We start from the raw sequence: 14729 nt of genomic DNA, 5'->3' as shown, positions 1-14729 counted from the left end.
TAAAAAGTGAAAAGTTGGACCAACTTAAAAAATTACTTCAATTGGTAACACCTAAAAATGTTGTTTTTTCAACTAAAAATTTTCCCTTAAAGGGGGCAGATTTACAATAAAGGCACAGTGTATAGTTAGCATTAAAAAGGTGTGGTCTAGTTGTTTTTGTGACTGACCTTTTTGCATATGCATTTCTAGGAGTCTCCCTTTCACTGGTTTTTACATCATTATTTAACGCAGAAAAAAGCATTACTTAAATCATTTTGTGCTTGAAATGGCTGAAATTGCTGTGATGTTCGTGGTGCTGAACTCAAGCACATCAGGTGTTAGTAGATCAACTCATCAGCTCTGCTCATTTGCGACTCTGAAATAATTTGCACTGCTCTTAGTAGATTGCATTGGTCATTATGGAAATCAGCTGTTTTGTGTTATTTATTTTGTGCCTTTTTAGTAAATAACTCACATTTATTACCACTCCCATAGGCGCTTTTTTGGAATTGTGCTCTCATGCTAATTATTCTTTTTTTTTTGAAGAGGGACATTGCACATTTATTAAACATTTCTGTAAATGCACCAGAATTAGCCAAAGGCTATTTTTCATCTGTTGTCCCTGGACAGACTGTTATAAGTCACCCTGAAAGAAAATACAGAATACTAAGTTAAAACACATACAATTAAAAGTAAATAAAAACATCACAAAAACTATAAAATATATTTCAATTAAAATGAATAGCAGAAGAAGCGGGCTGCTAGCAAACATCTTAAATTTTAATGTTAAATGAGTTCTAGTTAACCAATTCTTTATCTCAAGCGTAAATGATTCATACACTCTAAAAATGGCTGGGTTATTTTTGACCCATAATGGATAAATATTGGACAGAACATAACCCAATGTTGGGTTGTTGTTATGCAACTATGGATTATAATAACCCAACAATTGGGTTAAAAAACCCAGCATTGTCCAATATTTACCCATTATGGGTCAAAAATAACCAAGCCATTTTTAGAGTGTATGACTTCATTATGACTTAAATTTTCCCCGTTTAGTAAATCTGGCCCCAAATCATCCCTTTGAAGCAATTCAATTGTTTTTTTAATTAATGTGACTGAAAGGATTTGTGCATAATTCAAATTAAAATGTATGAGTACACTGTAAAAAAAATCCGTAGAAATTGCAGCTGGGTTGCCGGTAATTTACCGTAGATTTAAATTTATGGTATTTACTGGCAACATTTTGTTCAAAGTTGAATGAACATTTAACATTTACAAGTCTTTGTCTTTACAGAGTAAAACTAAAAAAACAGCATCAAGCAAAATGTTCTGGGAAACAAAATCTGAAGCAAAAAAACAGAAAAAGATTGATGATGATTTCTGGTTCCCAGAATGCTTTGCATGAGGCTGTTATTGTATAGTTTTATTCTGTAAAGATAAAGACTTGTTAATATTTAAAATTTATTTAACTTTGAACAAACTCTTGCCAGTAAATAACATAAATTTAAATCTACGGTAAATTACCGGCAACCCAGCTGCAATAACATTGTAATTTCTACGGATTTTTTTACAGTGTATAATTGTAAAGTGGGGCCAATGTTTCACATTACCATTATTAGGTTCAGTTTAACCCTTGTGTGGTGTTCGGGTCTGTGGGACCCGTTTTTAATGTTTACTAAAAGAAAAATTATGCAATTAATTATTGTTTCAACCTCAGATTCATTGGCCTTGGCTCATTTTCTATAAAGAACATAAAAATAAACAAATTTATAATGACTGTACACTGTGTACCCCCCTACGCATTTATATTACATATGTGGTGTTCGGGTCCACTGGACCCGGGGTTAATAAGAGTGTAAAAATTGAATGTGCTATGTAACTTCACTCTATTTTTCTTCTATCTGGGACTCCTGTGAGTGCATGAGTGTGTTTGTATATATGTCTGTACATAGATGAAGGATGCATGTCAGAGTTTTGTCCTTCTGCACTTGCTATAATGCTGCAAGGATACAACATGTTATATATCAAGCATGAACACTCATCTGGCCCCACTGTCCCAAACACTTTACCTTCTGTCTAACAGGAACCATTCTACATTTTACCATTATCTCCCTTACAAAAAATATTCATGCTTGTATTATAGTAAAAGTGTAGTAATCATGGCAAATTGGTGTATTGATTACCATTTGTAAAACCATGGGTTTACCACAAAACCTATGGTGTGTGCGCGCACGTGTGTGTATGAGTGCGTGAGAGAGAGAAAGTAAATAGAGAAGTAGAAATAGAGAAAGTAAAATTTTATATCCAAGCATTTTTATCATTTTAGGTTGTAGCCAATAGCAACACATTGTACTGCAGTGTGTGTGGACATAAGATGGACAGGACGACACAGTATATGTCTATAAAATGCAAGAAATGCATATGCAACACAGCTACATGGTAAAAATCTGCTTCTTATGTGTTGTGTAGGCTGACATGAACAGGTTATGTGTTCAATGTGGATGATGTGTTATGATACAGCATCTTTCCAGATGGGGCTTATGCTATGTAAACTGACACAAATGTGTACAATTTCAAACTAAGTTCAAAGACTTAAACATCAAAGTGATAAAAAACGTGTTTGAGATGAAAAAGTGATAAATACTTACTTAAGATAAACATGTTTTTCCCCAATATCTGGGAGAGAATAGAATTTTCTTCTCTTATTCCATATTATCACAAAAACGAATAGCACTTTAATCTATAAATAGTCCTCTACTAGTGGTAAATGACAAATATTAACCATAAATTCTGTCTATATTACTTGCAATAAGGCTAAAATAAACATCTGTAAACAGTTATACATAAATTTGTATGACTGGATTGTTTTAGGATACGAATAATGCCATGGGTCCACAAGACCCACAAACATTGTCTAAGTAACAAAAATATGAACACCACACGAGGGTTAATGCAAGTTCATTAGCCTAATCAAAAATAGCAATTTGTTTAAAAAAATTACCTGTAAATCGCTGTCTTGGATAATCTCGAGTAATACCACTGTAATCAGTGAAATTTGTTTACACCTGTCCATATAACTACCTCCACATTACTTGGTGGGGCATAACATGAACAAATATATATATATATTTTTTTATCACAGGGATCACACATGTTAAGTTGAATGTATTGTACGTCGCTTTGAAAAGAAGCATCTGCCAAATGCATGAAATAATTTTTTGGAATTAAAACAGAACCTGAAGCCAAAACGTTGCATTTACACGAATGAACCATATTAACGATACATGTCAATCAAAGTGCAATGTATTTCCACATCCTACGTTTTATTTTACATGCGGTAAATGAAAAGTGCATATAGCTGCTCTGTTTGATCACAGTTGAAATGAAAGAGAGACCGACAATCGAGTCTAATTTGGTCTCGGTTCATTGACGAGCTGTTGTTTTAGCCCGTCTACAATCGAAGCACTTTGGGGAATTAGTGACCTGAGGATGCCGTCTTAAACCGATGGGCAGTAAAGTGCCAGGGTCTCTCCTGTATTACATTAACTGCAGTGTGACTCATTTGTAAAGTGTCACTCTTTCTCCTGCTGTAAACAGAAACATTAAATCTATCTGATGTAGTGATGTGGACGGTGCTGAGATTGTCGGGGATTGTGTGTACGCGTCCTCGCTTTGCTCTGTATTCCGACTGTGATTTCTCCTCTTGGAGCATGTCTCCTGTCCAGATTGTGTTTGTTTTAGCCGGCAGATGGGAGAGGCCAGGAAATAAAGAAGAGAATAGGAAATAAAGTCAGTGCCCACATGTCCTGACAATGGCATAAATGCACGTAGATTCTGGCGCTGCTGATGTTTTATCGACGTAGGATCGTTCGACATGCTATACATAGCAGTCATCTCAAGAGTCTGACCTCACAGAGAAACAAATTGTTTTGCTAATTATTTTGCGGCGTAGATTGTGAGTAATCACACCCTTAGGCCATCTGTCTCGCCAACACACACGATTGCTTTAGAGAGGAACATTTCGCACGCACTCGCCGAATTACGATACATTTTTCGAAACTCCTGGGACCTTGCGTTGGGTTCCCGCACCAGCCGTCTTTGTTTCATTAATGTGGAAAAACAAATATCCCCTGGTCGAATAAACTGTTGGCAATGGCGTTGTTTTCAGTCTGTTTCTGTGTTTCTTTTGTAGACACATAGAGAATTGGACCGGACTGCAGATTCTTAAGGATGTTGACATGGAGCTGTACACAGGACTCCAGAGACTGTGAGTATTACCGTATGTGCAAACCAAACATGAGAAAAAACGATTGCCAGTTGTCCACCAAATGCCATATTTGACCCTGCACATATACATATGATTAGCTCATTAGCAACTGTTACTAATTACCACAAAACATCAGCGCGTTGGCTCTTTGGGAAGGTCAAAAATACAGTACTGTTAACAAAAGATTTGATAGATGCTAAAATAGTTTCTTTGAACCGATTTTCACAAGATGTGCTTTGTGATAAATGTCACCCAATTCTGAATATTGCTATTATTGCTTTAAAATCATAAAGATAATGCTTTTATAAATAATATGACTGGGACAATCATATATATTTTAACACTTTTGTAAATAAAAGATGCATATTGGTACCTCAAAGGCTTTTTAACTCTTTCCCCGGCAGCATTTTTAGAAAAAGTTGCAGCATTTTTTTATGATTTTCACAAAAGTTCAATGCCTTTTAGATAATTTTCTACTTTAAATATATAAACATACAAAATATCAAATGAAAGAACAGATTCTCTGCTTTCAAAAAAAGTTTCATCCTACCTTTATTTGTTCTCTTTATCACCTCTCAAATATGGGTAGGTTTCTTCAAAAATACCAAATTTTGAGCAAAAGTTGAGATAATTGCATTTTTGTAAAGGACTTTTGTTAGAGATCAGATTCAGAGCGATGATCAAAACATACACAAAGTTTTTTTCTGTTTTTGGATCAGTGGATGCTTTAGTGTTTTATAAGTTGGGTAAGAGTGCCACCTAGTGGATAATAGCGGAAATATGGATTGCTTTAAAAACTAGTATCTGTCTGCGGACTGCAAGACGGGCGTAACTTGATGTCCAAATAACACAGAACCACGCAAGATGTCAAAACGAGATTTTGTTGACAATATGGCCGCTCATATAGACTCAAGGGTATGAACATTTTCTACACTATTGGAAATAACATTTTAAATTGTAGTGTGTAAGTCATTTTTATATAGTACTAACACATATTGATATTGTTTCTGGAGTTGATAATCTTTTAAAAACGTGTAATTTAATTTACAAATAATATAGGATGTTCTATATACATCCCAAGGAAATCAAAGTCTGGTAAATGATTAATTAAAGGGCTAGTTCGGCCAAAAATGATATTAAACCCATGATTTACTCACCCCCAAGCTGTCCGAGTTGCATATGTCCATCGTTTTTCAGACAAACACATTTTCGGATATTTTAGAAAATGTTTTAATCTTTCAGTTGATTAAATTTAATGTTACGGGGTCCACGACCTTCAAGTCCCAAAAAAGTGCATCCATCCTTCACAAAATAAATCCAAACGGCTCCAGGATGATAAACAAAGGTCTTCTGAGGGTAATCCGCGCGGTGTTGTTGTAGAAATATCCATATTTAAAACTTTATTAACGTAAATAACTACCCTCCGGTAGCGCCGCCATCCTCTGTATTCAGGAGAGAGTATTAGCGTAGTGTACGCACTTTTCTTAGTGACGTATGACAAATTCGGAGGGCGGGGGCACAGAGCAGCAGCAGAGTAGCCTCTGTAGGCTGTGTAAGCTCTCATCCTGAATGCGGACGCGACTAAGATGGCGGCGCTACCGGAAGGTATTTACATTCGTTAATAAAGTTTTAAATATGGATATTTCTACAACAACACCGTGCGGATTACCCTCAGAAGACCTTTGTTTATCATCCTGGAGCCGTTTGGATTTATTTTGTGAAAGATGAACGCACTTTTTTTGGACTTGAAGGTCGTGGACCCCGTAACATTACATTTAATCAACTGAAAGATCTAAAACATTTTCTAAAATATCCGAAAATGTGTTTGTCTGAAAAACGATGGACATATACAACTCGGACAGCGTGGGGGTGAGTAAATCATGGGTTTAATATCATTTTTGGCCGAACTATCCCTTTAATGGCAACACACTGAATAAAATAGTATTGTGTATTGTAAATTGTACTCCACAGTGTTCTTATACATGCATTACTTGGTGTGCTCGACATCAGGCGGTATTTTACAGCCCAGTCTCACGAAATTTCGTTATATAGTCACGTATTTCTTGGATTCTTTTTCTGTGATGTTATCACAAATTTCCGAATTTTTTCGTGATCGTATAACAAATTCCTGTTTTCGTGTGATTATCACGTATTGGTTACTCAACTGTTTTGTCCTATTTTCTAACCATTGTCGCTTCGGTTTAGGGTTAGATTTACATAAAATGACATCCCTACCCAAACCCAACTCTAACCCTAACGCCAGGCGACATATAAAAAAAATAAATACGATAAAATAGTATAAACCAATGTATAAAGTGTCATTCTAATGCAAGCACCAAATCTAACCCTAAACTGAAGTGACAATGGTTTAAAAAGCAGTTGAGTAATCAATACGTGATAATCACACGGAAACAGGAATTCGTTATATGATCACGAAAAAACGCGGAAATTCGTGATAATATCATGAAAAAAAAAACGTGACTATATCACGAAACCTTGTGAGACTGGGTAGTATTTTACCTAGAAGGAATACAACAAACGTCTCACAAGATGTCAGGTTTAAGGTTAGATTTGGGGTAGGATTAGCATAAAACAGAGCTTATCTGGCGTGATTTCATGACATTTCGCCGTTTCGTTGTTGTTAAGTTACGTCCCTGCTTCAAGTACGCCCTGTCCTGTAACGCCCCTGTCTTGCAGTCTGCAGCCAAACCTATCTCTAAAAAGTCGTCATAGGCTGGGAAACGTTTACTCTTAATTGATGAGATAACGAGTTAAAAGGTACCGTCCACGTGATAACTTTTGAACCGTTTTGTCTGAGAGTGCATGATGTCATAACATAAGGCAATGTACATTTAATAGGGAATGTATTTAAAAATATTTATCTGATCTCATATTATTATTAGTTGAATATTTGTAGTCACGTTTTTTTTCTAGTTGCAAAGCTGCAACGTAAACAATCAGTATTCAAAACAGTCTCCTTACCTTACCATGATTTACACTGGTAAGCTTATGATAATGAATAATAAGTTGACCTCTGGGGTTGAATTTCATTGGAAATGTCAGCTGTTTTACAACAAACATTTGTAAAGTAATCTGTAGTTTTATGTTTAAAACAAAGATAGAGAGGCAAAAGTTACCCTCTCCACTCACTTTTTAAGGAAATAACATGTTGAAATAATCCCGTGAATCAGGACTTTGTGTAATTATTAGGTTAAGCAGCTTTGTAAATTGGTGCTGTACACACTATACAGACAAAAGCATTGGGACACCGCCTTCTAATGGTTGTAGTCACTTTAGTCATTACGTTGAGTACAAATCTTAAAGTGCACCTTATTCATTGCTTAAAAAACATTTTTTTGTCTATTTGGTATAATATAATGTGTTTGTGTGGTTTATGGTTAAAAAACACATTAATTTTTACATACCGTACATTTTTGTAGCTTTAGATTTCACTCTTATCCTGAAACGGACAGATTTGAAAAGCTCTATGTCTCTGATTGGCCAGCTAATCTGTACGTTGTGATTGGTCTGAATACGTCAGCTGGAAATGTGACGCTCTTTACCATGTATAAAAGATTCACTAACAATGCAGTAACAGTAGTTAACTTACAGTCCGAAGCGAGAGAAATAATGACCGTCTTGTCTACGTCTACAATCCAAAAAAAGAGATTTACGTTGGAGACGATAATGGGATTTGTACCTTTTGCATATCGTTAACATTTACTAACACACACTTGCACACCAAAGGAATTGTAAAAGCGAGAATCGGATAATTGGTGCTCTTTAGCATGCTGTATAATGATATGCATATAATGACAGACGGTATGTTAAGCTTTGATAAAAATGAAATTTCCCCAACAAAGAATGCAAATGACTTTACTTTTCTTAAACGTCCCATTTGGGTTTGACTTACAAATTAATTATGCGTAATGAAGGAATTTCTCAATCATTTACTGACAAACCACTTTTACAATGCTGCTCAGTAACACAGCACTAAATAAATGTGTTAAACATGACTTGTTTATCTAACATCAACAAGTATAGTCCACAATAGTCCAGATCTCCCACAGCGCTCCATCACTCCCACTTACAATCTTTTCTGTACCTCTGTCTCTGTTAAACCCTCCCATCTCCTCCCAACCTCTCTTTAACAAACCCTCTACACAGAGGTTTCCCCTTTGTTCCTCATAAAACCCTACACAGAGAATCTCTATAGCCTGAGCCAGCGTTTTTCTCATTAATTCTCTTCTGCTGCCGATGGACTCTTGCCGTTCTTCCCACGCCTAAGAGCGGCTCTGACTCCCGAGTCTTTAAATTACACCCCGAGCTTCCGCTAAAGGTCAACTGTTTCTGCATGTGTTGATCTTTGCTCATCGCTTTTTGTTTTTCTGAGTGTAAACAACGTAGATAGCGAAGTTACATAAGCAAATGTATGAATGTAAGGCCTATGTGTGGAGGGTTGGTAGGCTGAGTCATAGAGGATCTCAGCCCACTTAAGTTGTAGTGATTTAATGGTTAGACTGGTAGTTAAAGGCAGTTATAATTATTCACAACACCAACATGTTTTGTTCTATTATGAACTTGGGTTACATAAAGAAAAGTAGGGCTATGACTAAATTAGTAATCGATTATCACTCCGTAGATTCATATTGTATGTCTTACATCTAATAATTGATACATTATTTGAAAGAAAAAAACCAACTGTAAAAATTACAATAAAAAAGTTTTAAAGCAGCAGAACAAATAATATTAAGCAGATACAAGATGCAGTAAGTGTTATGCATACTGTACCTCAAATTCAAAAGCCCTTACTATAATATTTTTTATGCTTTTTTAATTATTCCTGTAGTAACGTGAAAACCTGTTCTTTGTTTTAAAAGTTTATAAGCTATTTTAAAATACGTTTTCATATCGTGAAAACGTTGTTGCCTTAAATATTTACGTTTTATCATTCAATAATCTGAAACGACTGAATGTGGCATCTATTTACATATACAGTCTTGTTCAAAATAATAGCAGTACAATGTGACTAACCAGAATAATCAAGGTTTTTAGTATATTTTTTATTGCTACGTGGCAAACAAGTTACCAGTAGGTTCAGTAGATTCTCAGAAAACAAACGAGACCCAGCATTTATGATATGCACGCTCTTAAGGCTGTGCAATTGGGCAATTAGTTGAAATAGTTGAAAGGGGTGTGTTCAAAAAAATAGCAGTGTGGCATTCAATCACTGAGGTCATCAATTTTGTGAAGAAACAGGTGTGAATCAGGTGGCCCCTATTTAAGGATGAAGCCAACACTTGTTGAACATGCATTTGAAAGCTGAGGAAAATGGGTCGTTCAAGACATTGTTCAGAAGAACAGCGTACTTTGATTAAAAAGTTGATTGGAGAGGGGAAAACCTATAAAGAGGTGCAAAAAATGATAGGCTGTTCAGCTAAAATGATCTCCAATGCCTTAAAATGGAGAGCAAAACCAGAGAGACGTGGAAGAAAACGGAAGACAACCATCAAAATGGATAGAAGAATGGCAAAGGCTCAGCCAATGATCACCTCCAGGATGATCAAAGACAGTCTGGAGTTACCTGTAAGTACTGTGACAGTTAGAAGACGTCTGTGTGAAGCTAATCTATTTTCAAGAATCCCCCGCAAAGTCCCTCTGTTAAAAAAAAGGCATGTGCAGAAGAGGTTACAATTTGCCAAAGAACACATCAACTGGCCTAAAGAGAAAAATGGAGGAACATTTTGTGGACTGATGAGAGTAAAATTGTTCTTTTTGGGTACAAGGGCCACAGGCAGTTTGTAAGACGACCCCCAAACTCTGAATTCAAGCCACAGTACACAGTGAAGACAGTGAAGCATGGAGCATGATATGGGCATGTTTCTCTTACTATGGTGTTGGGCCTATTTATCGCATACCAGGGATCATGGATCAGTTTGCATATGTTAAAATACTTGAAGAGGTCATGTTGCCCTATGCTGAAGAGGACATGCCCTTGAAATGGTTGTTTCAACAAGACAATGACCCAAAACACACTAGTAAACGGGCAAAGTCTTGGTTCCAAACCAACAAAATTAATGTTATGGAGTGGCCAGCCCAATCTCCAGACCTTAATCCAATTGAGAACTTGTGGGGTGATATCAAAAATGCTGTTTCTGAAGCAAAACCAAGAAATGTGAATGAATTGTGGAATGTTGTTAAAGAATCATGGAGTGGAATAACAGCTGAGAGGTGTCACAAGTTGGTTGACTCCATGCCACACAGATGTCAAGCAGTTTTAAAAAACTGTGGTCATACAACTAAATATTAGTTTAGTGATTCACAGGATTGCTAAATCCCAGAAAAAAAATGTTTGTACAAAATAGTTTTGAGTTTGTACAGTCAAAGGTAGACACTGCTATTTTTTTGAACACACCCCTTTCAACTAATTGCCCAATTGCACAGCCTTAAGAGCGTGCATATCATGAATGCTGTGTCTTGTTTGTTTTCTGAGAATCTACTGAACCTACTGGTAACTTGTTTGCCACGTAGCAATAAAAAATATACTAAAAACCTTGATTATTCTGGTTAGTCCCATTGTACTGCTATTATTTTGAACAAGACTGTATATCTATGGTCCGAGGTTGTGCGAAAGAGTACAAGCGGGGACAAATTTGCATATTCATAGATCCACGTATACTAAATGAGCCAAGGGTGTAAAGTTACATTAAAGCAGTTTAAACTTTAATGTGACAGGAAAAAACTTGTACATATGCTATTAGAGATTAGCTTTAAAGAGCACCAATTTTCCGATTCACGATTTTACATTTCCTTTGGTTTGTAAGTGTGTATTAGTACATGTTAACGATATACAAAAGGTAAATACCACAAAGTAAACGATAATGTGAGTTATCGTCTCCAACGTTAATCTCTTTTCTTGTACTACAACAAACACACGGATTGTAGGCAACAGTTTACTTCCTTGGCTGGTTGACGTAGAGAAGACTGACAAGAACGACGTTAACTCCTGTTAGCATTGCATTGTGAGCGAATCTTTCAAACATGGTAAGGAGCGTCACATTTCTGGCTGACATCAGTATTCAGGCCAATAACAACGATGAGTTCTGTACAAAAACAATGCGTTTGAGAAAGAGAAGGAAATGTGGAGCTACAAAAATGTACGGTATTTGACAAATAATGTGTTTATTTTAACCATAAACCATGCAGTCCCATTATATTATACCAAATACACAAAATAAGATTTTTTAAAGCAAAGAAATAGGTGCACTTTAAGTGAAAAAAATAATTGACTACAGGGGGATTCCAGGTTTATTCAAAATTTTAAATCGTAAGCTGAAATGACTTGTAAAGCCTTTTGTTTAAACTTAAAAATTAGAGGTGGCAGTTTTTTACAGTGATTATATATGTTGAACTTATAAAATTATATGTGTTATTTTAATCTACATTCAATGCCAACAAAGTTTTTAATAAAAAACTGTGCTTGGTTTCTCTGTCGCCCTTGCTGTATATTAATACTATACAATATTTTATATATTGACAACATTGACAAAAACATAAAATAATAGACTTTTTGTTTTTATTTTTCACACATTTCATGTGTTACGTCTTAACATTTTCACACCAACATTAACATTTCTATTGATAACATTTCCATGGATCACCGCCCTGCTAGCCATCCACCACTCGTTCTGCCTTCACCCTCACATATTCACGGTTAAGGGCTGTCATATTCGAAAACCCTCAGCATTAGTCTGCCATCTTTTAGAAACTGAATGGTTAGGAAAAATGTTACAAACCCATCTGACATGCTGCTTATCTCTTCCTCTTAAACCTGACATATAAATCTGAGCGTCTAGAGACATTTGCAATAGAGCCGTCATCACAATAAAAGTAATTCGGTGCTGATTACAGTTCGCTGGTATTGTGAGTGTAATCACTTTTTGCATTATATTCCTGTAATGAAAAGGATACAGTCATTACCAATTAATACCACGGTGACTGTAAACTGAGTCTGTAGGATGCACAATTCATTCCAGTCGCCGCTGTGGCTCAGTACTGTGAAATCAGGGAACCTGATGATGCCATTATTTTAATGACACTTGGTGAGGAGATGGAAAAGATACTCAATTGAGATTGCCTCTGTGGTTTATCATTGAAACCGGCACATCAACCTGCAAGGCTGTTGCCTTTCTCAGCTATGAATGCTCGGCTAGCAATATCAGTCGCAAGTGACCAAAAACTCATCCCTCGGTTAAAATGATCAGATGAGGAGCCCAAATGCCATCTGGCGTCTAACTCAAATTAATTTATAGATCCAAATTTGAAAATTTTGATGTGGCGATGTATTTGATCAAAAGGATTTGCTTTTGCCACATCCCCTGTGTAGTTGGAGTAGGGGACTTCATACAAATTCGCACAATTTTCTGCAAATCCTTCAACCCATACAAATGTTTTGGTCATTTGTCCATACCCCATTAATACGACCAACAGATGCGTTTGCTAAATTAACGCCTCTTTGTATTTAAATTACACGATTCCAAGTGTACCAAGATTTGAATGAGATCTGAATGGCTGCGTCTAAAGCCGCCTAACTTTTATACTGGATAGTAGACGAAAGCAGGGGACGAGGCAAGTAGTATGTCTGAAATTCATAGAATGTGTGTGTGTGCGGGCGCGCGCGCGTGCGCGTGTGTGTGCATGTGTTTGTTTGTGTGTGTGTGTGTGTGTGTGTGTGTGTAAATGCATGTTTTACAGTCATTAAGTAATCGTGTTATCCAGTTTTTCCCCAAATCATTTACATTTTAATCATTAACATTAAAAGCACACTCTTTGTATAACTAAAATAACAGTAAAGGGTAAAAAAAATAATTGCCAAAAATTAAAACTGATAAAACGGAATTTGCAAAAATTAAAACGGAGAAAATGGATTTGGGAAAAAATAAAACGTAATTTGGGAAAAAATAAAACGGATTTTATAGGGCCCTATTTAAACCATAAATGTTAATGATACTATTTCTACAGAAAATAAAAATGCACCTAATCTGACGATAAGGCAAAAATCATTAAAACGTAACCAAAGCAACTGACCGCTAGCACTTTATCTTGTACACATACCTTGACGTCGTAATAAAGTGCTTGCACAAACAAAATACCGGAAGACAGTCTCTACAAATTAGCCAACTCATAAAATGCATTAACATTTTCGTGAGATCAGGCTGGCAGCCCTGCATGGAGATTGGGGTCCTGCTTTTGGAAATTAATTCGGGTTTACCATCATCGGTTTAACGTAATTGGTAGCAAACGAAATGACACCTATCAGTTAAAGGGGACATTTTGCCAGACTTTTTTAAGATGGCAAATAAATCTTTGGTGTCCCCAGAGTATGCATGTGAAGTTCTAGCTCAATATACCACATAGATAATTTATTATAACAAAATTGCCATTTTAGGTTTGAGCAAAAATATGATGCCATTTTTGGGTGTGTCCTTTTAAATGCAAATGAACTGATCTTTGCACTAAATGGCAGTGCCGTGGTTGGATAGTGAAGATTAAGGGGCGGTATTATCCCCTTCTGACATCATAAGGGGAGCTAAATTTCAGTTACCAATTTTTCACATGCTTGACGAGAATGATTTACCAAAACGAAGTTACTGGGTAGATCTTTATGTGAAAAAGTGAGAATCAAGTCAAATTTTCATGATATGTCCCCTTTAAGAGATTTTACATATTCACGTCATCTCCATTTTTCTCTTTTTCAGGACAATAACGAACTGCAATTTACGGACAATCCAGGCGCGTGCGTTTGCCCAGAATCCTCACCTCCGCTACATGTGAGTACAATGTCTTCAAACTAATGTGTTAAAGTATTGTGATGGGCTTAAATATATTTAATGGACTTTTATTTATTTATTTATTATTAACAACACAAAATCAGCCTATGAATACAGTATTCAAACATTCTCAAAGAATTGATAAAGATTTGAATGTGGTGGCCACGTACGTAAATACTACAATGAGGTTTTCAATGCCAACGTAATGTTGTTGTTTTACGTAGCAGTGTCTAGCCAACAGTAGCTGGGTTTCCACTAACTTACAAAATGCGCAAATTGAAATAGCGAATTGTAAATGCGCCGACTGGAAACACATTTCACATATATCGCAATACGGCTTCGCACAAGTTTTTTTCCCGCATTTACAGGTCACCTGATGTGTGTGAAAGTCACATGATCATTCTTTTTAAAAGGCACGTTATGTTTGATTGGAGGACAAGACAGAAGAGATGCGTTCGACTTTGTGTGGCATCACAAGAACCGACAAGCGCATGACATCAAAATATGCTTTCGAGTCGCTCTCATGGTATTTTAATGTCAAGTGTGGCGACGTATGAAGTCGAAACCCCAATCACCATGGGATTATTGTGAGACAACAAAATTACGCTGTAGTCGCATAACATCAGATAATGAAAGCTGCGCCTTTTTTC

The 14729-nt window shown here is 36.2% G+C and overlaps 1 protein-coding gene across 2 annotated transcripts in view; it reads left to right on the top strand.

Moving 5' to 3' along the window:
* The window catches only part of ntrk3b (neurotrophic tyrosine kinase, receptor, type 3b), a 176945-nt gene that overhangs the window by 21429 nt on the left and 140787 nt on the right, over window positions 1–14729 (top strand). For both annotated transcript variants that reach the window (XM_065294216.2, XM_065294217.2), the window contains exons 2-3: window positions 4175–4249; window positions 14008–14079. In XM_065294216.2, the coding sequence (XP_065150288.1) occupies window positions 4175–4249; window positions 14008–14079 (147 nt within the window). The remainder of the gene's footprint in view (window positions 1–4174; window positions 4250–14007; window positions 14080–14729) is intronic.

The sequence above is a fragment of the Paramisgurnus dabryanus genome, chromosome 2 (assembly GCF_030506205.2).
Source record: "Paramisgurnus dabryanus chromosome 2, PD_genome_1.1, whole genome shotgun sequence".
Classification (NCBI taxonomy): domain Eukaryota; kingdom Metazoa; phylum Chordata; class Actinopteri; order Cypriniformes; family Cobitidae; genus Paramisgurnus; species Paramisgurnus dabryanus.
The sequence above is the reverse complement of the archived record's forward strand: the minus strand, read 5'-3'. Positions and strand labels throughout refer to the sequence as shown.